General features: G+C 46.1%; 2 protein-coding genes and 1 long non-coding RNA gene across 3 annotated transcripts; 1 reads left to right on the forward strand and 2 right to left on the reverse strand.

Annotated features, from left to right (window-relative positions):
• Positions 1-34: 34 nt before the first annotated feature.
• Positions 35-4837, reverse strand: EIF6 (eukaryotic translation initiation factor 6). The gene is made up of 6 exons (XM_014886232.2): positions 4488-4837; positions 4323-4408; positions 3437-3612; positions 2018-2194; positions 1344-1525; positions 35-242 (listed from the first exon to the last, which is right to left on the reverse strand). The coding sequence occupies exons 1-6, from the start codon at positions 4592-4594 to the stop codon at positions 233-235; spliced, it is 738 nt and encodes a 245-aa protein (XP_014741718.1). The 5' UTR covers positions 4595-4837; the 3' UTR covers positions 35-232.
• On the forward strand, positions 4820-12246 carry LOC148221766 (uncharacterized). The gene is made up of 2 exons (XR_015807333.1): positions 4820-5188; positions 9196-12246. It is a non-coding gene; the product is annotated as an uncharacterized LOC148221766 (long non-coding RNA).
• SACK1C (scaffolding CK1 anchoring protein C) lies at positions 5056-27774 on the reverse strand. Its single transcript, XM_014886234.2, has 4 exons — positions 27220-27774; positions 20225-20392; positions 15126-15250; positions 5056-6383 (listed from the first exon to the last, which is right to left on the reverse strand). Exons 1-4 carry the CDS (start codon positions 27772-27774, stop codon positions 5453-5455), a joined length of 1779 nt encoding a protein of 592 aa, XP_014741720.2. The 3' UTR covers positions 5056-5452.

Genomic DNA, 27774 nt, shown 5'->3' on the forward strand with positions numbered 1-27774 from the left:
CTGAAGAAATGAGCAAAGGGATAGAGAGCATTCCTTATTTGTATCTTATGCATGTTATTTGTCAGTTTTTGTGGTAACAGTTTACAAAAGATGACAAAAATTTGGTTTTGTAGCCTCTTCCTTGGGCCAGGCCTGCAGAAACATCATCAGAAGGTCTGGATGTCTGTGATCCAAAGTGCAGCTCAACACTTCACTCCTTAGGAGCTTTCTGGGAAGTAGGAACCAACGCTGCTCATGTCAGGCTAAAAGACAAAACAGAAAGAAGGTTTAATTGTACGAGTGTGAAAAGCATTTCAAAATACCAGCTTCAATCATTTCTCACCTTCCCACTACAAAGGCCCAGGAGAAATTTCCCTTCCTAGGAAAGGACTTATGAAAAGAGGGAAGCAAGACGCTGTGGCTGCTAGCAGCCAGCCACAGGAACAGACCTCTCAGGCTGGCAAAGGCAAAATGTATATTCAGCCTGGCCCAGGTAATGATCAACAGCTCAGAGCAGGTTTAATTACAGCTCTGATATGTTCAGACACATAAGGATTTTGTACCCAAACTGTAACAGAGCAAAGAATTCTTTAAAGGGTTCCTGATGCCATAAACAATTCCCAGATTGTGGCTGAGAACTCTGCAACCAACTAACAATGCTCAGGTAGGTCAGGAAACACACTTTAAGCACCACATCAGTGGTCCTCAGGGTTGTAACTCAAGGCCCAAAAACAGTTCCCACAGGATATTAATCTGTGCTTATGCCTAAATGTAAAAACATTTGCTTATGAAAAACATTTGCATACATTAATGCATAGATATCATTACAACTCCAAACAGAAAACAATACCTGCCTTACATTAAAAAGTAACTTGGACAAAGCCTTTAACAAAAAGGCTTAAAAAATTCAAGTTAGCAGTTTTAAATGTACGAGGTCTAAGGCAACAGCAGCTGACAAGTTCCACAGTCTTTCTGGCTTCAGAAATGGTTACAGCAAGCATTTGAAATAACAGTTAATAACTACAGTGATCAAAAGCTAAGATGACAAGCAAAGTCACTCGTATTTTAACTTTTAAAGCCAGATTTGTTTTAAGAAAAACGCATTCATGTCATAGCTGAGCACTGAACAGTTAGGAAAGAAAATCTGCCAGCTGAAACAGACATTAGTTCTCACAGAAAGGATTCTCATTGCAATGAAACATTCCATAACCCAACGACTAATTGCTGCCAGTAACCCACAAAAGGGGAGAGGAAGTGAAAAAATTATAACTAAAGCAGATATATCAACTGTGAAACCAGCTGCTTTTATAATAAAATCTTGCCTGTTTTGACCACGATTCTGCCCAGAGGTGGATTTTCCCTACCTGTCAATCAGGGAATCCCTCATGTTGGTGGCGATGGTGCTTGGCTGAGCCTCACTGAGCCTGAAGATGCTTTCGATGACGGAGAGCTCGGTGCTGGTGGTGTCCAGCCCGCAGAAGGCGCACCAGTCGTTGACCACCATCCCTGCTGCAATCACTTCGCTGCCGCGGTTCACTGTTCCCGCCTGCCGGGACACAGCAGCTGTGAGCAGGAGCTGGCAGAGCTCCTCACACAGCCCTGGCACAGGTCTTTGCTGGGGGGCTCAGCTCACACCACTGAAGAGAGGAACTCTGCCACCAGCAAAGTTCTAAATGTGCCAGATAAAATGAACAGCCTTTACTCTCTGGTGAGAAACTGGTGTAATTCAGTGAAAGAGAATCCAATAAGCAGGAAGGAGAAGAGCATTCACACATCCAACTGAGGCACAGGAGTTTCCTAATCTTTTTTAACACTGGCACAGTGTGCACAATCTCAGCACAGCAACATTTCAGAAGGCAGCTAAAAGCACTGTGCACCTTATTCAGACAGGAAAGACAGGAAACTCTCTGGAGGACTTGGTTCAAGTCTTCTCCTCACCTCCCACTCAGAATCAGTATCTGAGAGTCCCTGAACTGGAGAAACATTGCAACTGAGTTGGGAGGGAATTGGAGGAGCAAACACCCCACAAATGCCTTACCACGAGTGGGACCTGCAGCAAAGAAGACAACTCATCCTGGTCATCGATTGAAGTTTTGGGGTGCACGATTCCTCCTTGGTTACTAAAAACACAGTAACTTCCAACCAGCACCTGGTCTGCTACTGTTTGTCTGAACACCTCCACCTTCAGCACATCTGCCAGGATCTCTTCTGTCTCCTGCAAATAGAAGGAAGATAAATTCTCCTAAATGGTATTGTTAAGTGGGAAGTCAAGCTGTTCCTGCACACAGCCCTCAGCTGGGAGCCTCCCACACCGCACAGACCATTGCAACCCAGCCATGATAACACACACATTCAAGCTCCACACTCCACATGTTCCCAGCTTCCTGTGTCACTATAAACACAACCTCATGCCTTTACTGAGAAATGCCCAAATCCCCCTCTCTGTAGGCAGTACTTCACTTGCATCAATTCTCAGCAAATCAGTCCTCTTTGCTCCCAAACCACTGGGACAAAATGGTCTTATGCTTCTCATAATTCTAACAACTCCAACAACCCCCACAGGTTTCACTGTGAATTACTTTGATTTCTCTGTCTCTAGCCATCTTACTTTACTTTTTACACCTTTTTAAAACATATAGTGCAAAGCTTTCTCCCATCCCCTTATTTTTCCCTTTGCACTCCTGCCACCAAGTCCCATTTCTTCATCACCTTTAGCACAAGCTGGAAGCAAACACTGTCAGGACTTGCAGCCACACAACACATCTCTCTCAATGCTGTTAAGGTATCAGTTCTCAGGCATAAAACAGGAGTGACTTTGTCTCCTCTATTCTTATTTAAACCCACATATGAGAGCTTTCTATTTTTCTTTCAGACCCCTGTAATGATACACATCCATGGTCTCTTTCAGCTATGACATGCTCTGGCTCACTCAGCTGTAGTTTGTAATTCCTTCTGTGGTCCTCACTGCACTCCTCCTTATGCTCCCTATTAGACCTGTGCACTCTAATTCACTCAATTTTATGCACCCAAAGCAAACTGCACTCAATGATCACTGAATCACAGAATGGTTTTAGGTAGGAGGGATCTTAAAATTAATCTCATTCCACCCCCTTCCATGAGCAGGACCACCTGCCACCAGACCAGGTTGCTCCAAGCCCGGTCCAACCCGGTCTTGGGCACTTCGAGGGATGGGGCTTGGAGCTTCTCTGGGCAACCTGTGCCAGGGCCTCCCCACCCTCACAGGGAAGAATTTCTTCCCAATATCCCATCTAGCTCTGCCCTCTTTCAGTGGAGACTGTCCCCCCTTGTCCTGTCCAATGATACACAGGACCCCCAACTCCTTCCCTTCTCCCAGGCACATTCCTCACAGCTGAGCTGCGCAGAACAATTCCAGCCGCAGCGTGGGCAGCATTTCCCAGTCTCACTTTGAATGTGGGAGTGTCCCAGAACCCTGTACCCTGTCCAGATCCGGGTGAACCAGAGCCACGTAGTCATTGCAGGTGGTGACATTGCCCAGAGCTGACAGCCGCTCCTCCACACGCTGGATCCGCACAGAATCTGGGAGACTGTTGCGGATGTGCTGCAGCTCTTGGTCTGTTGTGCTGCTCGGGACCAGCAGCCCATGTCTGTTCCCTAAAATGACAAAAGGAAATAAAACAGAATGAAAAGAATGTTTCCATAGGGTGTGTTATCACTTTCCTCCTGTTCACACATGGCTTGAGCTGCTCTTGCTCCGTGCATTCCTTCCAAGCCCAGAATTCAGCCCAGGAGATGTAAAAATAACCAGCACACGAAAGGAAAAACCAGGCTGAAGCATAGATTGTGGGTGAATGGCGCTATCTTTATTCCCTTCTCTCTTCCAACAGGACCAAAGGAGGCCCAAGGCTCTCAGTGAGACACTTTACAAGGAACTCTCCATGTAGATGCCATTTGCCCTACAAAAGGCACAGTGCTACTGTTTGTATGACTGTGGCAGCACGACTGAATGGTTAAAAGAACAAATAAGCAAGAAGCTGCTCGAACCTAACAGGGTCTCACCAGCACATACACTTGAAAGGCTCTTCCCTTCCACATTCGGTAATGCCTCCCCCTGCCCGGGCCGGCACTGAGAAGCAGCGGAGCTTCTCTGGCCCCGAGAGCCAACACTCCTCCCACCCCGGCTCCTGGGCGAGTCTCTGTTTTCCTACTTCCATCACAGAATCAGCCAAGTTAGAAAAGACCTTTAAGATCATCCTTCCTCCTCCTCACTCGGAGCATTAGAACAACCCTCGGCGGCTCCGACGGAACCCGCGACCTCTCCCCGTACCCCCCGAACTTTCCGGGGCTTTCTCCGCCTCACGTACCCACACACATCCTGCCGATGATGCGACAGCCGGCGATCGAGGCGTGAACCACCGGTATGGTCCCGAAGAGCTCCCCCTCGAACACGCTGCAAGGAGAAACCGCCGCGTCAGGGCCCCGCGGGGTCGCAGGCAGGGCCGGACGGGGCCGGGTCGGGGCCCCCTCACCTGTAGAAGTTCTCGGAGCCGCCGATGGCCACGAGGCAATAGGCGTTGGTGAGCTTGGCGAAACAGCCCAGCTCGTTGTTGTTCTCGAAGCTGGCGCGGACCGCCATGACAGGAACGGTAATGCGAGCGGGGCCGGGAATGGGAACAGGAATGGAGCCGGGAGCGGGACTAAGATGGCTGAGAACGGGAATGGGAACGGAGCTGGGGCGGGGAAAGAAACCGGACAGGGTCCAAGAATGGGAAGAGAACGGGAATTGGGGGGTCGGGGCCGGGAAGGACGCTGAACTGGGAACGTGAACGAGAACGGGCCGCGGTGGCTCCGAACCACGAGGCTCCGCTGCTTCCGCTTCCGGCGGGGCGCACGCGGGGCAGAGCGGCACAGGCCGCGCTTGTTGGGGACAGCGCCCCCAAGCGGCCGGGAGGGAAAGCGGGGCGGGATCTGCCCGGGACTTGCTGAGGGAGTGAGCGGGACCGACCCCAGTCCAGGAGGGATCGGCCCTTGCCACGCTCACCACCCCCCACCAGGATCCAACACGGCTTTTTCCAGCAGAGCAACTCCTTTATTTTTCATATCCTCCTGCCTTTAGCCATTTCATTTTCACCATATGAATATAGGGAAAAGAATTGCTCAGCGTGGAGAGAACCAAGGCTCACCCTGAAGACCTCAGTGGCCAGTTTCCAGCTGTAGCAATGGCTTTGCTGTAAGTTTGAGGGGAAATGGTTCTTTCCCAAATGGGTAAAAGCATGTGGATTTTATTTATGTGCTTTTCTTCCTCCTGCCGCAATTATGTAATTGAAAATTTTGAGCTGCAGCTGTTAATCTCGTCTGAATCAGTCATCTACATATATTAGACACCTTTTAACAGAAACAAGACTACTGTTTTGATTCCAAGCCCCAGGCGTGATGATTGGTGGGGAAAAGCAACCCCTGGAAAATCAGACCAGAGGCCAGCTCGAGGCCCAGGTTAGAGCTCGAAACGACTGTGTATGTGTTTGGATTTTAGCTTGTTGTACTTGGTGATCAGGTCCAGCTTGCTGTGCCCCAGAGTCATTCTCTTCTCTGCTCCATATGCACGGCTCTTTTCCAGCAGCACATCCTCTGGGAACTTGTCATAGCAAGGCACTACAGACTTTTTATCCCGTTTGAGCTGGTTGTATGGAGAGAAAAGGTCAAACTGGCCGTGTCCAGGGCTCTGTCTCTTTTCCATCCCATAAAACACATTCTCATTTTCAGCTGGCAGCTCCCTGGAGGTGGCCACAGGTGCTCTTTGCTTCAGGCTGGTCCCATTGCTGCTGGTACCCTCCGATAGGGACTGCAGTGGCTGCCCTGCTCTCAGCAGGGAGCAGTGGCTGCTGTTGGCCTTAGTGTCCCCCTGGTTACCAGGTTTATTGGAGGAAGGCTCTGGCTGCACGAATGTCCTTGCTGTTAACAGGTTTGATTTGGGATATGAGGCTGGGGTGGGTTTACTTGGAGGACAGTTCAACGAGTCTGGTGGTTCTTCTTGCTGTTTAGGGCAAGTGGGCTTCAGGAATGTGTCTTCTCTGCCCTTCTTATTGCCAGAATCAGAGCTGGAATCTTGCTTTTCCTGGTGTGCACTGCAGCTGGAGTTTTTTGTAAAGGGAGACACTTTTATGCTCCTGATGCTCACATTAGAAAGGCTGCTGGAAGGGCTCAGGGTTTCAGTATCATTCCCCTGAGTGGGTTTTAGAAGACAGTTGTCAGCTTTTGAGGTATTCCAAGAAGAGAGACATGTCCCGGGATCTGGCACACAGAAGCTGGTCACTGCTTTGGACTCTGCATACAAGTATCGGAATTCCTTGTCAAACTCTGCAACAATTTGCCCGCGGAAGTGGGTCACCAGGCCAGTGTGCACTTGGCTGCAAAGCCAGGTGAAACTGCAGGAAAAGAAAAAAAACACATATAACTTTAATTCACAGAGTATCAGAATGCCTAGCATGGATTTTAACATTCCAGTGATGGATTGCTACCCGATTTGTGTTGTTAAAACTTTCTCTAAGTAGGCAGGTATGAGATTGCTTATGGAGATGAATGTGCTCATCAATAATTACTAAAGAACAACCCTAAAGTGATTGTTTGATTTCAATTCGGGGTTCCCTGCTCTTCCCTCGCCTTGGCAGGAGTTGTGTTCTCATGTCCTGACATCTGCAACATGTGATGGGCTTGTAGGAGCTGCTTGGACAGGCAGGAAATGAGGAACTGCCTTGAGGAGTGGAGGTCTCCAGAGACCACAGGATACCTCAAGATAGGAAGTCTGATGATTGCTGTGGGATTCCCAAATGCAATAGAAGTTAATTCTTGTCTCAACAAGTCCAGTCCCTGCCCTCACAGTTAAGTGGTTTGGGATCTTTTCTGGGGGCTTGTCATATTCTACTGCTGCAGGCCACCCTGGATGCTAAAAGATCATAGGAGCTTCTAAGAGTGGTAGGATTTTCCTGACATGTTTTTTCCCTAAAACAAACTGCTGCTCACAGGAGTGCTGGATCACCCTGGGACACAAAGGATTCTGGGAGAGCATGGCTGTAGCATAAGATCCCCTCCGTGCCCTAGTTTCAGACTCTCTGGGAGTGGTGCAGCTCAGCCGTTGGCCGGGAGATGGAGGTGCAGCATCACCTCCGGGCTGTGGGGGACCCCGGCCGGTCCTCGCAGCGCCCCTTGCCCCGGGGCTCTGGCCTAGGCCGAGCAGGAGCGGGAAAAGCACCTGCGGTATTCCACAAGTCTCCATCTCAGCAGCATTTTCGACACCCGGATTAGTTCCCTGCATGCTCCTCTGTACAGCCGTGCTCTCCTGTGGGCTCACGGTGGCCTTTGTCTTTCCTCAGCTGTTTGTACACGTGACTCCGGATCTCCACACTCAGCCTCTCTGCTTCAGTTCTTTCCAACAGATGAGATACCAGTTTGCAGCAGAAGGTTTCTTGCTTCTTTCAATAGTTTCTCAAACTTGTTTTTATGGCTCTTCTGTCACTTGGGCTGTCACAAAGCCAGTCTTTTCTTTCCATGTGCCAACACAAACTTCTGTGTTTTGTTTTCGTTCGTGGCTAAATGCATTGTACCACATAACACTCATTACTAGACCTTTCATTTCAAGTGATCTATTCTTTGATAAGGTTAACAACAACCTGCCTTTATTGCAGCAAGCTCTTTTAGCTTGTTCCCAATACACTTGAAATAATTTCCATTACTTGATTTTCATCTTTGTCTTGATCCAAACCACTGCAATGTATTCAACTAATTTGGGCACCCATGTCTGTTATCTCTTATTTCTTATTCATTCTTCCAGCAGCAGACCTTGTTTCTTTCTCCTGGATTTACTTTTTGTTTACACACCTGAGGACTTGCTCCTCCCTGCTTCAGTGTGCCCAGCAAGGCTGTACATAACTCCACTCCTGGCAATGTCACTGCATTGCCACGTGTGTCACCTGGGGTTCCCTTGCTGATGCACTGTGCTTCCCACTTCTTACACACTCACTTCCTGCTTAATTAAAATTTCTTTATTGAGGTGACTCCACATCAAGCTAGAGCTGGAAATCCCCCTTCAAAGCTCTTTCCTCTTGCTTGAGCAGGTATACCTGTGAGCATAAGCATCTTTCTTTGAAAGAAATTCCAGGCTTCCTTCAGCTTCAAACCCGTATATCTTTATGTGTCCGTTGCCAAACACTTCTGTACTTCAGTTTTATTTCTCCTGAAGCCACGTGTGGAAGCTTTTGCACTCTTGTAGGGTTTCACCTCTCGTTTTTCAGTTTCAGCTGCTGTGTCAGCTTCAACCCCAGATCCTGAGTTTCTCCCTATAGCAAACACTGAGCTCCTTCCTCCCTGTGCTCATGGCAGGACGCACAATGATACCGTGACCGCCTGTCATTTTCGGCAGAGAAATTCAATCTCTAAGGCAACTCAAACTGCCACGTAATTCCTTTTCAGGCTGACAATACCAGCTCTTTTCTCTGGTTCTAGTCTTTCTTGTTCAAGATCCTGTTTAGATCTAGCCCCTGTTGGTCCTTGGGTTCCTCTCACCCGCTGAAACACTAAATATCTTAAGTACACAAATAAACACCCTAATTCTTCTGGTGCCCAGAATAAACCTAAATAGCTAGATATATAATTACATTTAAGATTTTAGAGTATTGCTTTGCCTAGATACCTCAGTCTAGTTTTTTTCCTTCATTTAGAAGAAATATAATGTTAAACATTTAATCAGTTTAGATCCTTCAGCTCTTATTTGCCTACATTTGTTTAAGGTAAGAGCAGTGAACTTGGCTTCCATATTTAGAAAATGCTGCAAAAATGAGCTTGATCTGTACCAATAGGCAGAATAAATTAAAGAATCATAGAATAATAGAACATCCTGAATTGGAAGGGACACACTGGGATCATCCAGTCCAACCCCGCGCCCTGCACAGACACCCCAACCATCCCACTCTGAGCATCCCTGGCAGCACTGTCCAAACGCTCCTGGAGCTCTGGCAGCCTCAGGTCCATGCCCATTCCCTGGGGAGCCTGGGCAGTGCCCAGCACCCTCTGGGGAAAGAACCTTTCCCTGATATCCAACCTAAACCCTTCCCCCCACTCCCCTGAGACAGCTCCATGTTGTTCTTACTGTATGAATGAATAAAACCTGTGGAAGCAGAGGGACAGTTAAACTATATCTGCATTTTTGTGTCATTTTCTTCCTTGCCCATCTCCTCGTTGCAGAGCTGCCAGACTGGAGTAACCCAGTGGATGGCAGAGTGCAGTGTATTGCTACAGACCAAAGCTGGGATGTATAGAAGGTCACACAGTTACGGATCACCTACTTCACTTTAAAAATAAATGCAAGAAAACTGTATTCTGATTAAAAGGACAGGACAGAAATCAGGGACACTTGGGTAAGGAGTTAGAATCAATGGAAAACATCTGAACAAATAAAGCTATGTTTAGAAAAGTGCACGGTGATTGTACTGTACTGGAACTTTGTGAGCAGAGTGCTGATGGTAAATAAGCCACATTGAGGGGGTGCTGAGAGACTAAGAAGGCAGAAAGCAGAGGGATAAAGGAAGATCCTGCCAGGCTGAATGGGGGCCACTACGAGGAGAGTTGCCGAAACTGCATTTTAGACACTATAAATGACAACTTATTGGAAAAACTAACCAGAAAGCCAACAAAAGGAGAAATAACATTGCCAGTTCAGAGAGTTTCTTTGGGAAGGCCACTCAGCAAAAATTAACCATGACCAAACCATATCAAATATTCTTTCAGGACCAAAATAATCCACAACAGTAATGTTTAACTTCAAAGAGAAAGTGAGGAATGCTATTAAAAAGAAATTTAAATGAGTAATCAAAAGTTTAAACACTTGAGATGGCAAGAAGATTGTTTAAAGATGCTATCTTAGAGTCTCAGAGAAAACATACATCTCAAAATAAAAACATTTTAAATCATAAAAAAACTCACCATAGTTAAAGGTTCATTAAACAAAAATAATAAAGCAAAAAGTCTTCAAAAACTGGAAGTCAGCGATTTTCCGATTATGAACCAGGGAACAACCTATCATTTAATATTGAATATAGTAGCAGAGGAATGGAAAATTTTAAATCTGAACCTTTTAAAGAGCTCCTGGAAAACTACAAACCAGCCAGTCTTATTTCCATACTGAACAAACTAGTAGAAGCAAATAGACACTAAAATGATTAGATGCATAAATAACTATAACCATAATGCTGAAGACTCAGCATGTTTTTGTGGAAGGAAGCCATGCCTCAAAAGCCTTTTGGAGATCTTTGAGGGAGGCAGCAAGCACACAGATGTGCCTGATGTATCAAACTTGAACCTTCAAAGAGATTTTGACATGGTCATTCAGCAAAGACAATTTTTGTCGTTAGAAAAATTAAGTGGTCATGGAGGACATACAAAGGAAGGTCTTCTCAAGAAGTAGCAGTTGATTAAAGATACAAACACTAGGAACAGGTTTAATTTACCCACTGAAAACCCACAAGTTTTGTGCTGGGATCAATGCTGTTTTATGTGTTGAGGAAAGTACTAAAAAACTGTAGAAACTGTCCAAAATTATTGTGGATCAAAAGAAAACTGGATAAACAGAAGCTGCAAAATGATCTTATGGTAAGGAGGGAATATGTGACAAAATGATAGACAATTAAATGTCAATAAATTCAAACTCTGGATACAAGAAATTACTGAAAAGCCAATGATACTTCACCTGGAGAAGAGATTGTTCATATGACATATTGTAATGGAGGAGGACAAAATCATGGATGCAGTCAAGAAAGTAAATAGGAAACACTGACTTTCTGTGCCCAGGTTATGGAAATTTGGGAACATCAAATATAATTATCTAGCAGTAGGTCTACTGTAAACACCACAGATCACTTCTTCACACAAAACACAAATTAAACTGCATAACCCATTGCCAGAGGACACCATGAAGGCCATATATGATGGGAAAGAGTCTCCTATAGCAAACTGAACATAGAGAAGCACGTGCAACATAAAAACCTGGAGTTCTGAAACCTCTGACCCTTGCACACAGCATTGCTGAACTGCAAAACCTGCTGCTGGTTGAGAATACTCTTGTCTTTGTTCCTGTATCATCCTGAGACACCCGTGGTTCCATCCTGGATCTTTGGCTTTACTCAGTAACTGTTCTCATCCTTTGCATCTGGCTTTCTCATCTGCAGGGACAGTAATCAAAATATCTCCTATACAGGTTACACTGTACCCAGGAGCAGACATCCTGATTTTCTGCTGTGAAAGTGTTTCTGACAAGTGTTGAACTAATTCCTTGAGAAGAGACTGTTTCTGTTAGTCTAGAACATTCTGTGCTTACTGGCACAGCATAGAATCAGATGTAAGACCCTACTCAACTGAAATACTATCTTCCAGAATTCCGTAAGTTTCAGCTCTGCAGAGATCTGTAGAAAGAGAGCACATGACAGCCCCCAGTCCCTGCCCTGAACAGCACAGGGAGGAACTGACCCAGAGAGCTGCACCTGCATTTTAAGCAATACCCCTACTCTGGACCACAGGGAAATCAGATGTTCCTCCAGCTGTGCAGTTCAATCCAGCATGCTTAGCCTCAGCCATTCAAAATGAGTGATCCAGTTATGTACTCCCTGCCCCCACTGCCAATGGAGACGGATAGAGGGAATTAAAAGACGAGTAGATGTGACATGTTGTCCTGGGGTACAATGCAAAAATGTGTATTCTATCACCATCTGTTGAAATGTGGGAGAGGTGGTGATCCTTATTTCTGTGGGAGATATCCTCTGGTAATGGGCCATCTGATAAAATCAGGGGGATGATCTTTGTTATCTTTTCACAACCCATCCTTCCTCCAGAAGATATATTCCTTAATGGGCCATTAAGTCCTATTGTGTGACTGATAAGATTACATCATTCCATTGGGAGATGCTCCAGCCAGGGGCAGGAGCCAAGCCTTTCCTACCTAGATAAAAACTGGGGTTTGGGACGCAAAGGCAGTCCTTTCCACTGGATCCCAGAGGAAAGTCGGACCATTTCCACATCATCACTGGATCTTCGGAGGAAAACTGCACCTTCTACAGGAGCACTGCTTCAACGGAACCACATCCGTCATCCAGGAGGACTGCAGCCACCATTTATACGGACTGCTACCAACACCCTGACTGACAGGGTGTCAGGTTGTATTCTGACTGTGTCAGTGGTTGTTTCTTTTATATTATTGCATGTATTTTATTTTTTCTCTTTTCTCCTATTAAATTGTATTACTGACTTGGAGTCTCACTGGTTTTGCTTTCAAACCAATACACATGTGTTAGTTGTAGCCTCAGCAGTGCTGAGGGAACACTTGAAATCAAGGCTCTTAGAGGGCTTTTCTACCTAACCAAGTCTATGATTCTAGCATCCTGTGTTTGCAGTGATTCACTCCATTGTTTTTAAGTGTCTTAGGATGGTCAAAATGCTACCAGACACTGCTCTCCATGTTGTTTAGAGATTTGACACAACCAGTTTCAACCATGTACTTCCATTTTTCATTCATTTTGCCAGAGTTTGATGAGGTGAGACCTCCTCTCTTGGAGATGATGAAGTCAACACCAGAGGAGAAGGTGCAGCTTGAAGCTATAGCACTGATGAAGACACTGGTAGCCTGAGGGTCCAGCATGTTCTCACAAAGAGATGGAAACTGAGATAAGAGGAGAGGGAAAGCAGATCTCTTCAAGGAGATCTGGTGGAAGGAGAATTGTTGGGAAGGAAGAGAATTTAACAGAGGAATTTTGCAGATATACAGAGGGTTCTATAGGAATGAAAGCAAATTTTGATATAGAAGGAAAGAATTGCTGAGCCAGTCTTACTGGGTAACTAGAAGAGAAAGAGCAAGTGACTTGGAAGGGGCTTTTATGGCTTAGAGCAAAGGATAAATCCACCTCAAACAGAAGATGTTTTTACCAAACAAAAGGATTTTCACAGGCAAACAAGAAAGCCAATGTTGCAAGTAGAGAAAAGATCTCAGAAATTTCCACTGCAGAACAAGTCCCAAAGTCTAACATATAACTACTAACTTCGATGATTGGCAAACATAACTAACATAAGTCACTAACATAATATGGTAATTTTAGCAGTTTTGATACATTATATGTAAATATAAATGGTATTGTGTATGATGTGGATTGGTAGTCATGTGTTAAGATGCTCTGTAATGAAAAGTATATAATGTATTGTAACCAGAACTAGAGGGGCTTCAGGACACACGGCTTGCCTATAGCTAGCTGCTCTGGCCTCACCCACGACTCTCAACTGCTGTAACCTCGTCTATGCAATAAACAGCATTTTAAGAGCTGGCTGAAGCCTCCCTCTTTCTGTCAGGCTCTTACAGAGAATAAAAGTATTGCCAGGACAAGAAATTCACAGAGAAGGCTGTCCTGAGGATCTGCACAGTTTGTGAAGGATAATATAATGTCGAACAGTGTGAAAAAGATCTGCAGGTAGAAAAGTAACTAGAGTCTAGTTATAAAAATATAGCACAAGAACAAGTAGTCCTGACCCTCTGATCAGAACTGTGGAAAACAATGTTAACTGAGATCACAGAGGCTACAAAATTAGGATGGGCAGCAACAGTGAGAGATTTCATCCATTCATACACATACAAGTTAATGCTTTGCTGGGATGAACCATGGAGAAAAACTTTTTGGAAGCAATAAATGATTACATGTCAGAATTAACTAGTCTAAATTGTTCAACCCACAAGAAAAGATGTGATTCAGGATGTGGTCTGGAATGGTGCATAAGACTTGATTCCAGAGGCAGAAGTGGAAGAACCTGTTTGTAAGAATGGTCACAACAGAATTTTAACTCATTAAGGGAGAGCAAACTGAATAAATGCTGCATGTGGAGGTTCAATTTCAAGAAGGGAAACTATGTAAAAATGCAGCAATCGGTCAAAAAGAGTTGAAAGGGAGCAGACCAAAAATCTCCATCATGTTTAGGGCTGTAGGTTGTTCACAAATGCTGTACTGGCAGTCAAGGAATCAGTGGACTCATTTGAGGCCTGGGTGTCAAAAGAGCGATGGCAAGGCCATAGCTGAGAACCTCAATGAACTTCCCTGCATCCATCTCTGGTACTGGTGACACTGAGATGTGTTTCACTCCTGTGTTTCAGCACTACCAGAAAGGCCAAGGGCTGAGACGTTCCCCATATGATCCCAGCTACAGAGAGGGCTCTGAATGCAGTCTTGAGGTCCATACACCCCTGGAGCTGCCCTCTACTCTGGGGCATGCAGAGCATGCTGTGAAGAACAAGATTCCTGCTAGCACAGAGAAGCATAGCCTCTTGGAAAAGGACAACAGGGCAAAGGCAAAAGCAAGCCTAGCTCACCAACTAGCTGGAGTTTGGTGAGGGAGCCAGTGAGCAAATGGATGCCCTCAGGCATGGGAGTGTGCAGTGAAATCCCCAGGTTTGCAGGTGATCCTCAGGTCCTTCAGGTGGTTGAATACCTCACTGAAGGTAAGCAAATCCAGAAGTCCACAGAACTGAACAAGTGGACAAATATGTGCCAGATGAACTTCAGTAAAGGAAAATGTGGTGTATGCATAGGGGAAAATTATCTGTGTGATGCTGAACCTGGAACACCTCAGGAAGGAGTTCGGAAATCATCAGCAGCAGTTGTCTGACATCATGAGTTCAGAGTGCAACGGCAACTAAAACATGCAATGAGTATTGGCCCCTGCCAGCAAGGGCCACAATCACAAACCAGAACCTGAGAATCTTTTGCCTCTCTTGAGCACCTCGCTGCAACGTATTAGGGGGACCACATGCAGCGCTAGTCTCTGCACCTCAAGAAGGAGGTAGAAGTCACAGAAGGTGCAGAAAAACAGAATTGAAAAGGCTGAAGTATGCAGCAGCCACTGTATGAGGAGAGACTTCTGAAAAGTCTGGGGTCTTCACTTCAGGTAAGAAAAGAGCAGGGAGGGCGGATAAGATGGAGGCTTGGAAAACTGTGAAAGCACTGACTGAGGTGAATGCAGGATAGCTGTTTAACCAACTTAGAGTGACATATTACATTGCTACAGGAGTTACATTATTCAGTGTTTTGGTAAGGAATATTTCCTCAGTGTCACTAGTCTCTGCCACAGTAGTTGCTGTGTTTTCTTACCTGTATGTACCAGCAAGAACTTGGTCACAATCAACCAGGACAAACTTTTCCAGAACCCGGCCTGCAAATTTCTTGCCTGCTTTGCTGTAGTATGTGTCTCCACTCAGGCATCTTATGCGCATGTTCTGAAACCAAAGCAGGGAGAATTGGTGTCTTAGGTTGCAATACAGGATGTGACCAAAATTACGTATTCTATCACCATCTGTTGAAACCAGGTGGGGCAGTGGTCCTTATCTCTCTGGGAGATATTCTCTGCTAATGGGCCATCTATTAAAACCAGGTGAGGCAGTCATCTTTTCCACAACCCATCCTTCTTCTAGGAAGATATAATCTGTTAATGGGCCATTGGGTCCCCCTGTATGACTATAAAATTACATCATCACATTGGGAGATGCTCCAGCCAGGAGGAGGAGCCAAGCCTTTCCTACCTAGATAAAAACTGAGATTTGGAGCACTAAGACAGCCTTTTTCCACTGGATTCCAGAGGAAAACCAGACCTTTCCACATCATCACTTGACCTTCAGAGGAAAACTGCACCCTTCTACAGGATCACTGCTTCAACTGAACCACATCTGTCACTGCAGGAGGATGCAGCCACCATTTAATGGGACTGCTACCAACACCCTGACTGACGGGATGTCAGATTGTGTGCTGACTCTGTCAGTGTTTTTAGGTTTGTTCTCTGTAATACTGTATTTCTATTTTAATTCTCCTAGTAAAGAACTGTTATTCCTATTCCCATATCTCTGCCTTTGAGCCCCTTTATTTCAAAACTATAATAATTTGGAGGGAGGGTTTTTACATTCTCCATTTTAAAAAGAGGCTCCTGCCTTTCTTGGCAGACACCCGTCCTTCAAATCAAGACAGTTGGTAAGGGGCCACGTGCTTAACTAAACTGAGGTGTTCCCTTGTACACCACTGCTGGACTCCCTCAAGGAGTCTCCTGGTCTGCTCTGAGAGGTAGAACTCAGCAAGGCATTAAGTATTTCTTGGCTCGTACATGCCAAATATTTTGTCACACTGCCTGATTCTACAGGATAAAAACCAGCAAAAATTTATAAGTTGCACTCAAGTGCAAATTCGAGTTTGAAAAAATAGCTTGGGAGACCCCTATGAGCCTACAGATCATTTCTGATGTATGTAAAACTATCCAGTTTCTTCCAGATTATTAAAGATGTTCAATGCCCCACACTAGCTGATGGCTCTGCATAGAACTAAATTTTGATGCATAGCAACTAGCTAGTTTCTAATCAATAGTGTGCTGCTCTGATTTTATACAATGACAGGCTTAAAAATAAAACACCACTCAATGAAAAAAGATTTACAGAGAGGAATATCTACATTTTAAGGAAGTCGTTTTATCAATAAATTTTAAAATTATATTAACATTTTCAGCTGCTATACTCAACTGAAACAGACCTGATGCTCCACTGCAAATACTTCTCTGATACAACCTTGGCCTGTAAAACCAACCTCCCAGAATAAAGTGGGGAATATGGCTTGGTATCCATTGGGAGCCTCTTTCATAACATGAGGCACTTGCCCATAATAGAAGTTATTTACACCTCAGGTGAGTAAGGCAGAAGAGCAAAACAGTCACTAATCTGTTACTGACCTGGTCTGTTCGATGTAGTGCCAAACAAAACATCTAGCATGTAAATAAACATCCCTAAGGCTACATCTAGGAGAGGCTGCCAGGTCATCCCTTCCTGCCCTCCAGGCCAGCTCCCCTGGCACCTGTAGCACCTCTGGCTCAGCAGGAGCTGTCACCACCTTCATTTGACTGGACAGATCCCTCTATGGGCAGCTCATTCCTGCCGAGCACCAGCCCAGCTACAGACAAAGCCTTAGAGCAGCCGGTTCTGCGTTGGGGCAGATTTGCTCCTGGCAGAAGCGGGCGCTCAGGTAATGTGGTGGTGCTCCTCCGCCACCCAGTAGATTTCTGGCCAGGCACAGGCAAAGGACAAGCACCAGCAGCTGGGATTTGCCTGCAGATGTTCCCCGCAGGGCGCAGTCCGGCGCCGCTTCCAGCCTTCCGGAGCTGGGCACCCCGCGCCCGCTTCGCTCTCCTCCCACAGGGCTCAGGGCAGCCACCTTCGGCTGAGGAGCGAGGCAGGGACCCTGCGGCAGTGACTCCGCCGCGGATGGCTTTCCTCTGCTGTCAGATCCCCGCGGGCAGGAGCTGAGCTTCCCTCCGGGAGCACCCGCCCGGTGGGAAAGGCTGGGTTCTCCCATTGCAGTGAGGGCCTCCCAGCCCACCCAGGAACACCACCACTCTCCAGGGCTGCACAGCAGTAGCAAATCTGCTCCTCACCAGAGCCCATCCAGGCTCTCTCTTGCAGTGGGCAATGGCAGCTGGGGAGAGCAGGAGCAGGGCAATCATTTATGATGCTGCCCCTAATATTGCTGTGGACCCTTTTTTCTGCTCAGAGATTTCCTGAGCTTCTTGTGGTTTGTCTCAGTGGGAAGCGCACCATGATCTCTTCTCCAAGTACTGGTCCAGACTTTCCTTGAGTTAATGGAGACTTCTAGCAAGGATAGAGCTGAAGCTTCCAAATTTTGGGACTGTGGCTCTCACTTGTTGGCTTTTCATGTTCCAGAACATATCCTCATCTGCCACCTCTGAGAAGAGATAAACATTTTCCCTATAATGACAGTTGTGCATTGGAACATGTTACTCAGAGACTGTGTGGTCTCCATTCTTGGAGATCTGCCAGATGAGACCAGGCAAGGTGACTTCACAGATGACACTGTTTTGAGTGGGAGGCTGGGCTTGATGACATCCTAAGATCCCTACCAACTTGCATTAACCTGCGATCCTCTGAAATGACACCACAAGTTGCTAATTCAGACCAAGATAACACTGGATACTCGGGGAAGTGCTCACCTTGTCCTATGGCCAGTCAACACAGGGATTTTTTTCTTCCAGTGCCAAATTTTTACTAATACTGGTTCTCACTGTGAGGAGGTTCCTCCCCCCACTCCTTCCCGAGGAACTTAAAACAAGTTCAGGTAAGGGATATTCCATAAATTTGTCACCACAGTATTTCTTCACTCCCTTAATCCTTTCCAAGGCTGAGTGAGTTTCTGATATCTGGTTCATTTTTATCATCCTCTTCTTCCTCTTGTCAATACAGACCTTGAATCATCCCAACAAGATGAGAATCCTACATTCTTCAGGAAAGACACCCAGGTACTACTCTTGCTCCTTCCAGACAATAGTTCCAGGTTCAGCAGATGGATGTTTGAAAACTCCAAGTTAAGGCTTTTGTTGTCACTGCTGCCAGTGCTCTATACAGGATTTTCTGATGCTCAGCACTGGAATTTGCCACCAGCAGACTCACACGTTGTTTTCAGAAGTAAGATACTGGAGAGGCAATAACCCCAAATTCCTCATTCAACCCCAAATTGTCACCAATTATTCAAAATGGAGATTTACCGCCACATCCTGTCACAATTTAGAGGCAGGAGTAAAATATGTACCCTCATTCCACTCAGATATGTATTCAGCCTGTAGGCAATGGACTGCCTAGGTGCATCAAAGTAAGAGACACTTCAGATGGAGAGCTACTAGTGAGTCATAGAATGGGGAGGCAAGTATTAATTACCCATTCAAGCACATGACATGACATCAAGCCATCAAAAACAGAGACATAGACATTTCCACAGATACAAACTCATTCTGATTTTAATTTCAAAAATGGCCACCTCTTGGATAAGAAGCAATAAAATATATTTTGGAGAGATGGAATTCATCTGAATGCACCAGGTCACTTCAGTGTAGAAGCTATTTGTGGAAGCAAACGTGCTCCAGCATGGAGCAGTTTTCCCCAAGAGCTGCCATCTCAAGAGTCAGAATGAAATGGGTCTGGCTTGTAAGAAGCAAGATAGGACAGACCTTTACCAGCACAGTGGAAGAATCACAAAATCATTTAGGTTGGAAAAGACAGTCAAGGTCATTGAGTCCAACCTTGTCAACTGGACCAGACCATGGAGTGCTTCTCTAAAGAAGCCTCTCTAAATTAACCTTTGTGTAGACAGGTTAAAAATATGGGAAAATTACAACATTTTAACTGTATCTATTTGGGATATCCTTTAAAACATTATTTTTGCATTGTCCCTAGCTTGTTTTTTAGCTAGGAATACTTTTGAGTTAACTGGAAAATTTCCAAGTGTTCCCCACAAAAATGAAGGGAATCTGGTGGCTGGAGTGGAGTTAGTGCTCCAGGGAACCTTGCACACCCAGGGAAGGAGCACAGCCAGCACTGCTGGCCTTACAGGAATAACAAATGACAACAAAAAACCAACTTCTATTGATAGGTGGTAGCCAGAAATGGGGATCAGCAGAATACTGGGGTGCCTCTCTGTGGCTGCAAGCTCCCAAGAGAGCTTGTGGCATTGTCACATTCATTTTTAATGTTTATGTGCTCTGGACACCACACTCTGGGCGATAGGCACCCACTGAGCAAGAACTGGGTTTTTCACAAATCCCTTATGGACCCACAACTGAACTGAAAAGCCTAACAGCAGAACTTAACATGAGATTTTTAACCTGTGGGTTCAGCAGAAGGAAGTGATGGGGTTTGCAGCAGGACATCTGAGGGAACTCACTGCTCCCCTTGCCCTCCCAGCTATTGGCCTGCAGCAGCTCTGGACAGAATTTAAATCCCTGAGCTCAGGGATGAACTATGAGCAATTTAAGTCCTGCAATTTTATGTCCTAGAGCAGGGGCCATGTCCTCTTCCCCCGTGTCCAGATGATACAGGTTCACATAAACTAAATTTCCTGGCCTCCCTCTGCATGTCTGCACTGGCAAGTCACTGCATCTCATTGCCCCAGCTTCACACTCCCTGCATGGAAAACTGAAATGAGGACCACAAAACATTGATATATGGGACTGGGAGGCTCCTGCATGCCTTCCTCTCTGCATCCAGACAGATTTTAATTTCCTAGAGCAAACAGTCTTGGTTTCTTAGCCTGTGACAGGGAGAGAAGTGATGAGTCCTAGGGACCAGGCAGAGGGAACAGAATACAGGGTACATAGGATAAACAGGTCTTGGAATTGATAAAAACTATCTAGTGCGTGATTGAAAACTTACTGGGAAGCTGTCGTGAGTAAGAGCCATTTTATTGCACATTTCCACAAAATGCTTCAAGTACTCTTCATCCAGGATCAGGTAAATGGGGATGTGTCGTCTGCTTGAGGCCTCCAGCAGGTCACACAGAATTTCCATGTCTGTGAACAGATCCATCACAATTGCTATCACCTGGTCAGGAGAAAAGTGTGGGGAGAAAGAAACACAAGAGACTGTTGAAAGCTCATGCCCAAGTGCTTTAAACTAAGCTTCAAACCTCCTGAGTTACTGAGCATCTGTGGCCACCTGAATGGAGATGATTCTGGACTATGATTCTTTGTGTTTAACAGCTCTTACCCCACCGTGGCAGCTAAAATCAAATTTCAGTAACTACGAAGACAATCCCCTCCCGTCTCATCTGTTACTCACAGAAAGGAATAACTGAAAGGGTAACACATGCATAAAGTCTGAATGTCAATGGTGCAACAAGTATGTGTTGCCTTAAGAAAATATGCCAAGAATAAAGGATATAAACAAGAGCTAAGACTGAGCAAAATTATTGCTCAATCAGCAAGAGCGACTCTACATGACTGGCAGATTAATATGGAAAAGTAAAATTTCTTTTCAAGACCGACACACTGCCAAGTGAGGGAGAGGGTATCATAAACAAATCCTCATTCCAAGATTAGATCTAGGGGTGCCTAGACAAAATCAGAGAATAATGTGTGTGGAAAGGATCCCTTCCCTTTCCCTGCTGGCAGAAGTCCTGCTCATGCAGCCAGGGATGCAAGTAATGGTTATGACACCTGACAGGAGGAAGAAGGAATAACACTAAGATTATTAAAAAATAAAAATATATGTATCTCAATAAAGCAAAGATAAGGTCTCCAAGAAAGGGGTTTTAAAAAGGAAAATAATTTTAAAGGAACTGCCAGTTCTTTAAAGAATGAGGTTGAAAAAAGCCATGGCAATCCATCTCACTGTAGAGATGGAGTGGGAAGCAGCAGACTGTCATGGCTACATGAATTCTCCAAAAATGGGAATGAAAATACAGAAAACAAAAGGTAAGCCATTACAAACAGCTAGTACAAGTGAGTTGACCCAGGACCAGACAATTCAAAGTACAGAATGACCCGCAACAAGAACAATGCATCAAGGGAAATCAGCCATAAATAGATTCAGATGGGATTGAAGACCCTGCTCTGTTCCTCAAGGAATGAAGCTGCCAGCAGACAACACTTGAGGGGGACGTCATTTGGATGAGGAAGTGACTGTTGGGATCCATCTATTGGCTGTCACTGTCACGGTGACACCTTGGAGAAGGAAGAGACAGGAGAGCACTTGCTGAGCTGATTTGTCACTGCGCCTAAGGTTGCAGAGCACCTGGTGGCTCAGACCTTGAACCATCAGCACTTAACACTGAGAACTTATGGAAGACGGGAACACGCTGCAGGATGGAAAAGGATAGGGGAGGATTTACCATCAGCCAAACTTCTTTTCAAAAGCTGAAAAAAAAGAAATGGAACTACTGCCCAAGTACTTTAGTCCTAGTCTTTACCATATCATAGTGAATAAGGTAACTGGTGCTCCTAAATTGGGTTTTAATCCTGATTTGTATTTCTACACCTACCAGAGAATGCTCAAATAAAGACGATTCAAAGCCCACCAAATTTGGAAATGAAGCTCTAATAGCCTATTCTGCTTCTCAGTGTTCATGTCCTGCACCACACCTGGCACACAAAATGCATGACAGTCAGTCCTGCTGCCATCATACCCTCCACGAGGAGGGAGCCTGTTTCCCAACACCTCCCCTACCTGTGTTGTGTGCATGGCCACAAATGCAATTCTCCATAGTCAAAATCCTCTGTCACTGCTGCTCACCTGCTCCTCTTCAAACCAAGAGCTAAATGCAGAGGATGGCTCTGAGGTCAAATTTTACATGTGCAGTGATTCAACCTTTAAATAGGATCAGGGGAAATTGCATCATGCCATGGGGCTGATCTGGAATAACTTCAGAAAAGAGGAGAGGAGCTCCAAGTTTAACTGTCCTTGGATTTGTGCTCCAGACTGCCACACTGGCCCAGATTGCTCACTGCCCAGTAGCTCCTCTGCTCTGTTTTCATTAATAAACTGTCTCTTTCCAGGCTCACACTCCTGGCCTCAGTGCTGTCATGGGCAGAGCAGGGCCCTTGGGCTTCCCCGTGCTCTCCAGCCCAGTATTCTGCTTGGGGAGCTGGCTCCTCTCAGCCTGTACACACTGTGGAGAAACCTTTGCACTGAGCCACAGCAGAGAAGGCACTAATGTCAGAAGGCTGATTCCTGCTCCCTTGGGGATTGAGCCCTTTTGTAGATGGAGAAGATTTAATGGCTCTGTTTTGTCCCCAAAACCCATTTCTGTGATGATGCCCAACACACTGTCATTGGTCCTCAACACCTTGCAGGAGGCACCAGGCCCAGCTCACCACAACAGGGTTTGGGGAAGAACCTTCCCAGAGGATGGTACAATCCCAGACATCCACGTGGTATACAAGGCAGCTGTCAAGACCTAAAAATCATTCCTGCTGTCCAGGCCAAAACCACATCTCCATCTTCTCACCCTGGTCCCAGGAGATAAGGGCTACAGAACATGACTTCAAACGTCATCTCTTTTGTCAGTGTTGTCTTCCCAGAAGCTTCACAAGGATTTGGCAAACTTCTCCCCTTTTGAAATATGCCCGTCTCTCATGGAGAGCAGTCAGCCCTGGAGGAGCTCTGCAAGCACTGAGAAGCATCTTCAGCTTCCCAAATTAATGTTGCTGCTGGTGTATCAGCACAAGGCACCACTGAGACCCATAGTATAAAAGGACTTTGCAGCATCTCTCCACACTGTCCACCAGCCAAAGGCCAAATGCAATTTAGCCAAATTTCTTTGATGGGTCACACAGCCTCTGATGATGAAGCGCCGTGAAAAAACTATAGCCCAGACCTTGTGTAAAGCCTCAGGCAAGTGCCTCTCAGCCGGACTTAGCCTCATGATATTCGAGCTCATCTCAAGCTTAGGTTTGAGGCAGGTTTGTCCTGGAGACAATCTAAGCTCTCTTTGGGAAGTCAGTGTGATGGAGTCAAGGAAGACGGAAGCTCATTTGTCCCCAGATCCCACATGTTCAGGGGCAATACCTGTACCCGGGGCGCACAGGAGGTCCACACAATCTTGCATTTCTCTACCAGTGCTTGAAGTTTTTGGCAGGGCTGGTTGCCACAATTCAGGCTGATCCTCGCCCAAAGGCAGCACTGCCAGGGGTGCAGTGCCCACTGTGAGAAGAACGGGGCTGAGCAGGCAGCAGCACATGGCACAGAGTCACAGTGGCAGCAATGCCCAGGCTGGAATGCAGGTGGCCAGGCTGTGGGGTCAACAAGAGCCCCAAGCAGCGGGGCCAGCTTGTGCAAGCTGGGTGGAGCCCTGATAGTCACACTCAGGCTTTCCAAAGCGGGTCTTGGCTTGGTCGGGATGTGGAGCAAGCTGCAGCTCTGCTCACACCTTCCTTGGTGGTGCTCCCGTGTGCATCACGGCTGATGCTGGGCAGGAAGGACAGCAGCCCCGTGTGTGTGGCAGTGGGGACAGAGGGGACAGCACACAGGGGCTGAGCCCTCCCTGCAGGAAGAGATGCAGATGCCCCTGGGGCTATTCTTAATAACTGTGGGTATACATAAGAGTACATCCTTCTGGAAATCAAAGCAGGCAGCTCTTACAATAATGTCAGATCAACCCCAAAGCTGAGAAATTTTGAGGGAAGAAGACCCTGGAAGATTTTTTCCCCTCAAACCTTGTAAAGCAGTGGGAATTGAGTATCCAAGTACCCTCTGCAATTCAGGCTCCTGACAGGTCATGCCTCACATTTAAAGTTTTGGGCATTCAAGTCAATCAGGTCTTACAAACCTAAACCTGTGTCAGTGCCTCCAGCCCCTCTGTTTCAGTGGTGGGGGCTGCAAGGCTGGGGCTGGCGCAGGGCATCCTTGCTCCTCATCATGCTGATCATGACCTCTGAGCCCATGGCTTGGCCTTGGCAGGTCAGTATGTTAGAGACACAGCTAGCTGCCCCACAGGCTTGAAAAAAATTCCCACCTTGCCATTGTAGGGTTAAAACATGACATTTCCTAACCCACTTCTGGAAACTTACAATTCAGCAATTACTGGAGTCATCACTTTAGGAATTATAGCACTTACCGTATCCCCACTGGGGTTTGCCATCTGTCTGGTTTGTAACCAGCACAGCTGGTTTTACTGGTATTTGCCAATAGCAGTGTGGTTTGGGTCATTACTACAGTGGTGCCATTTGATCTCTTGCTTTCCTGGGGACCCTTCTGCCACCAGACACAAGCGCACAGCCAGAGTCCAAGAGGGGTGAAAGAAGCAGCATGGACAGTTCCAACCAGATTGGAGCTCTTCCAGCAAGAGCAAAACTGTAATAGTATTATCAAATGATGTCAAAAGTGTGGCTGTGCTGCATCTTTTTATGTCTGCGAAGAGAAAAGCTCAAATCTGAACATCTGTCTTCAAAGAGAGCATGTTAAATACAGCAAAGGCAAAAGACCAACCGCACCAGCAAAAGATACCTATGAAACAAACACTCCTTTTGCTAATTTGTCAGCACAAATGTGCTGTTGCAAGAGATGTCAGCTGACGTTGTTCTATGTGACTCTACCGGGGAAGAGCAAACAGCATTTCAAGACAGACACCTCCCTGTCTACAAGACCTGGGAAAAGCAGTTAAGGATCTCAACATCTTTCCCACATCACAGCAGCACTATATTCCCCACGGGAGGAGAAACACTCTAAAAGAGGGATCTATGACAAAAGCTAAAAGACTAGTGGCAAAAATATTTGAAATATAAAAACAGCAGCTGCAAAGAAAAAAACCACATGGTTCTCTCATACTGGTACTTCAAGCAAAGGAAGTTTTTACCTCTGGTTGCTCTTTTGTCATTAAGACCCATAAGTAACATCCTTCTGGATGGTTTTTTGAGCAAAATGACTCTAAGTACTTAAATATGTGTAGCTAGGGTTGTGAATGAGCTGGAATTGCCATCAATCATAGAGTTAATCATGGGAAGCACTGGCCAGAGCTGCTTAGCCAGAAGCCAGTAGAACACCAGAAATAAATCAGTAAGATACTTAAAAACTCATTCTCACATTTCATATAATATAAAAAACACTGTGTGAAACCCCCAACTCAAACATGAAGGGCAGAATATTGTCAGGGCTTTGTCAACCCAAGCAAAGAAAGCAAAAAGCCCAGTGTGTACTGAAAGTACAATAAAGCATCCACTACCCAGGCAACTTGCCTGCAGAAACTGAGAAGTTCCTGTGAACTGAGAAAGCAGCAAGATGTTTTAAATGTTTTTCCTGTGGTTTAAAGGCTCATAATATCACTGAAGATCCGGGGCACGTGCTGAGTGATGCGAGGACACTTTTTGTTAGTCATTTACTCTGTGCATTCTGCCATGACTGTGCCTCAATCCCCACTGCTGACAAGCATGGGGTCAATATCACAGAAGTTTTCAGATCATAAACTACCATAAATCAGCGGCCTGCAAGGACAAACAAAACTTTTAGTCACTTATTTCCTGGACCAAAACTTCCTGTAATTCCCTATAAGATACAATAGAAGTTCAGGCATTAAGCAACAGCTGCTTACAACTGAGCAGCAGCTTATGTGGCAAAATGGTCTTTTGGGCAATAGAAAAAAGATCCCCATTCCCCTCATGTCACGCCCAAACTTCACTGATATGTGTCTCTTTGAGGATGTTTTAATGCTGTGCAACAATTTAAGCTGCTGAGAATACATAAACTCATTTGTTCAGCTCTGCTAAGGGTTATAGAAGATCACACTTGAGCTGCAGTGATCCAAGTGATTCCTTATTTCCAGCTTTTGCATGAGCAACAAATTAAGGAGTGACTGCGAAGTTAAATAGGAAACTACTGGAGTGATAAGAGAAACTGTCAGAAGATGACTGGTTAAAGTGAACTTTGCTCTAAATGTATCGTCAGTATCTCAACACAAATACTACAAAAGATTGATGTGAAACAGCTGAAAAGAACCATAAAGAGGACAAAGACAAAGGCTGAAAAATGTATCTGAGATAGTTGTCCGAACTGCTACTTTCACACAGAGTACAGTGGCAAAGCAAAAGAAACAATAAGCAGCATAATTGAGTCAATAAATTCATGCCAGCATTCTGCTTGGTAGGCAGGCACTGTAGTCATCATAGTTTTTATTACATCCGTGGGCTGTAATAATACACCAGAAACTGTGCAATGGGGCAAAAAGGGCTGATCTTACTCATAGCTGGGGAAACACAGACATTAAGCCTAGGAGACGGGATTCTTAACTTAATTCAAACCACAAGCAGAGATTTTCAGTCCCACAAATTTACCCAGGTCATATGTGGTGAGGTCCTGGCCCAGATTGCCCAGAGAAGCTGTGGCTGCCCCATCCCTGGCAGTGTCCAAGGCCAGTTTGGGCAGGGCTTGGAGTAACCTAGGCTAGTGGAAGGTGTCCCCGCCCATGGCATGGCATGGAACGAGATGGCCTTTAAGGTTCCTTCCAACACAAACCATTCTGAGATTCTCTCTATGACAGCAACTCACCAGTGGTACTGTCTTGTCCAGCTTAAAATGATGTCCAGGGCTGGAGAAGAGCCCTGGCTGTGCAGAGGGAGCAGGGCTGGCTGGGACACACAGAGCCAGGGAAGCTGCAGGCCCTGCCATGCACCCACGCCAGGCTCTGGGACTGCTCTGCATCCCTGCAGCCACGGACACAGAGCCCACGAGGGCACTGCCTGGATGGCATGAAATCCTAGGCAGAAAGAAATTACAAGAAAGGAAAGGAGCAGGAACAGCCACAGGTCTGCTGCAGAAAAAGCAATCACATCATGCCAGACATGTGGAAAGCAGTGACAGTGGTCACAGGCATGGGACCAGCCACCAGCCCCGGGCACGTGGCACAAGGCTCCCCTCAAAGGACACAGCTCTGTACGTACCGTCCGTGCACGGCTGATCAGAGACCGCACCAAATCCTTAATGCTGTTCGTTTTGTTTCTTTGGAAAATCACAGTGGCTTGAGTCTGGCCAGACACTGTGAGGAGTGGTGTCCCTGGCCACCCCAGCTCCAACTCTGGAGGGTGCACATCAGACATGAGGGGGAAGTAGGTGCCTGATGTTAGCTCAGAGTTGAGGGAGAGCCTATCTCCAGTGTCCACATCACCAAGGTCAGCTTCTTTGTCTTTCACTGCACTGGGATCTGAGAAGTTTTGGTTCCTCTGATGGCTGATATATTCCATATCCAAGGTGGAGAGAAACGGTAGCTCCCTCTCCTCAGTGATAGCACTCAGGTAGCCACGCTCCCCCTGCTCAAGGAAGGCGTCGACAGCCAGCCTGGCTGTCTCGCTGTGCTGGAGCACCAGCGGGGTGGTCTCCCTCCACCACGGCTTCTTCAGCTGCTCCAGGCGGCTCCTCAGTGGCCCAGACACCCCTTGCTGGCTCGCATAACTGCGGTGGAGTTGGGACCTCACCTCGACTGCCAGGTAGTTGAACAT

Source organism: Sturnus vulgaris, chromosome 17 (genome assembly GCF_052056855.1).
Source record: "Sturnus vulgaris isolate bStuVul1 chromosome 17, bStuVul1.hap1, whole genome shotgun sequence".
Lineage (NCBI taxonomy): Eukaryota > Metazoa > Chordata > Aves > Passeriformes > Sturnidae > Sturnus > Sturnus vulgaris.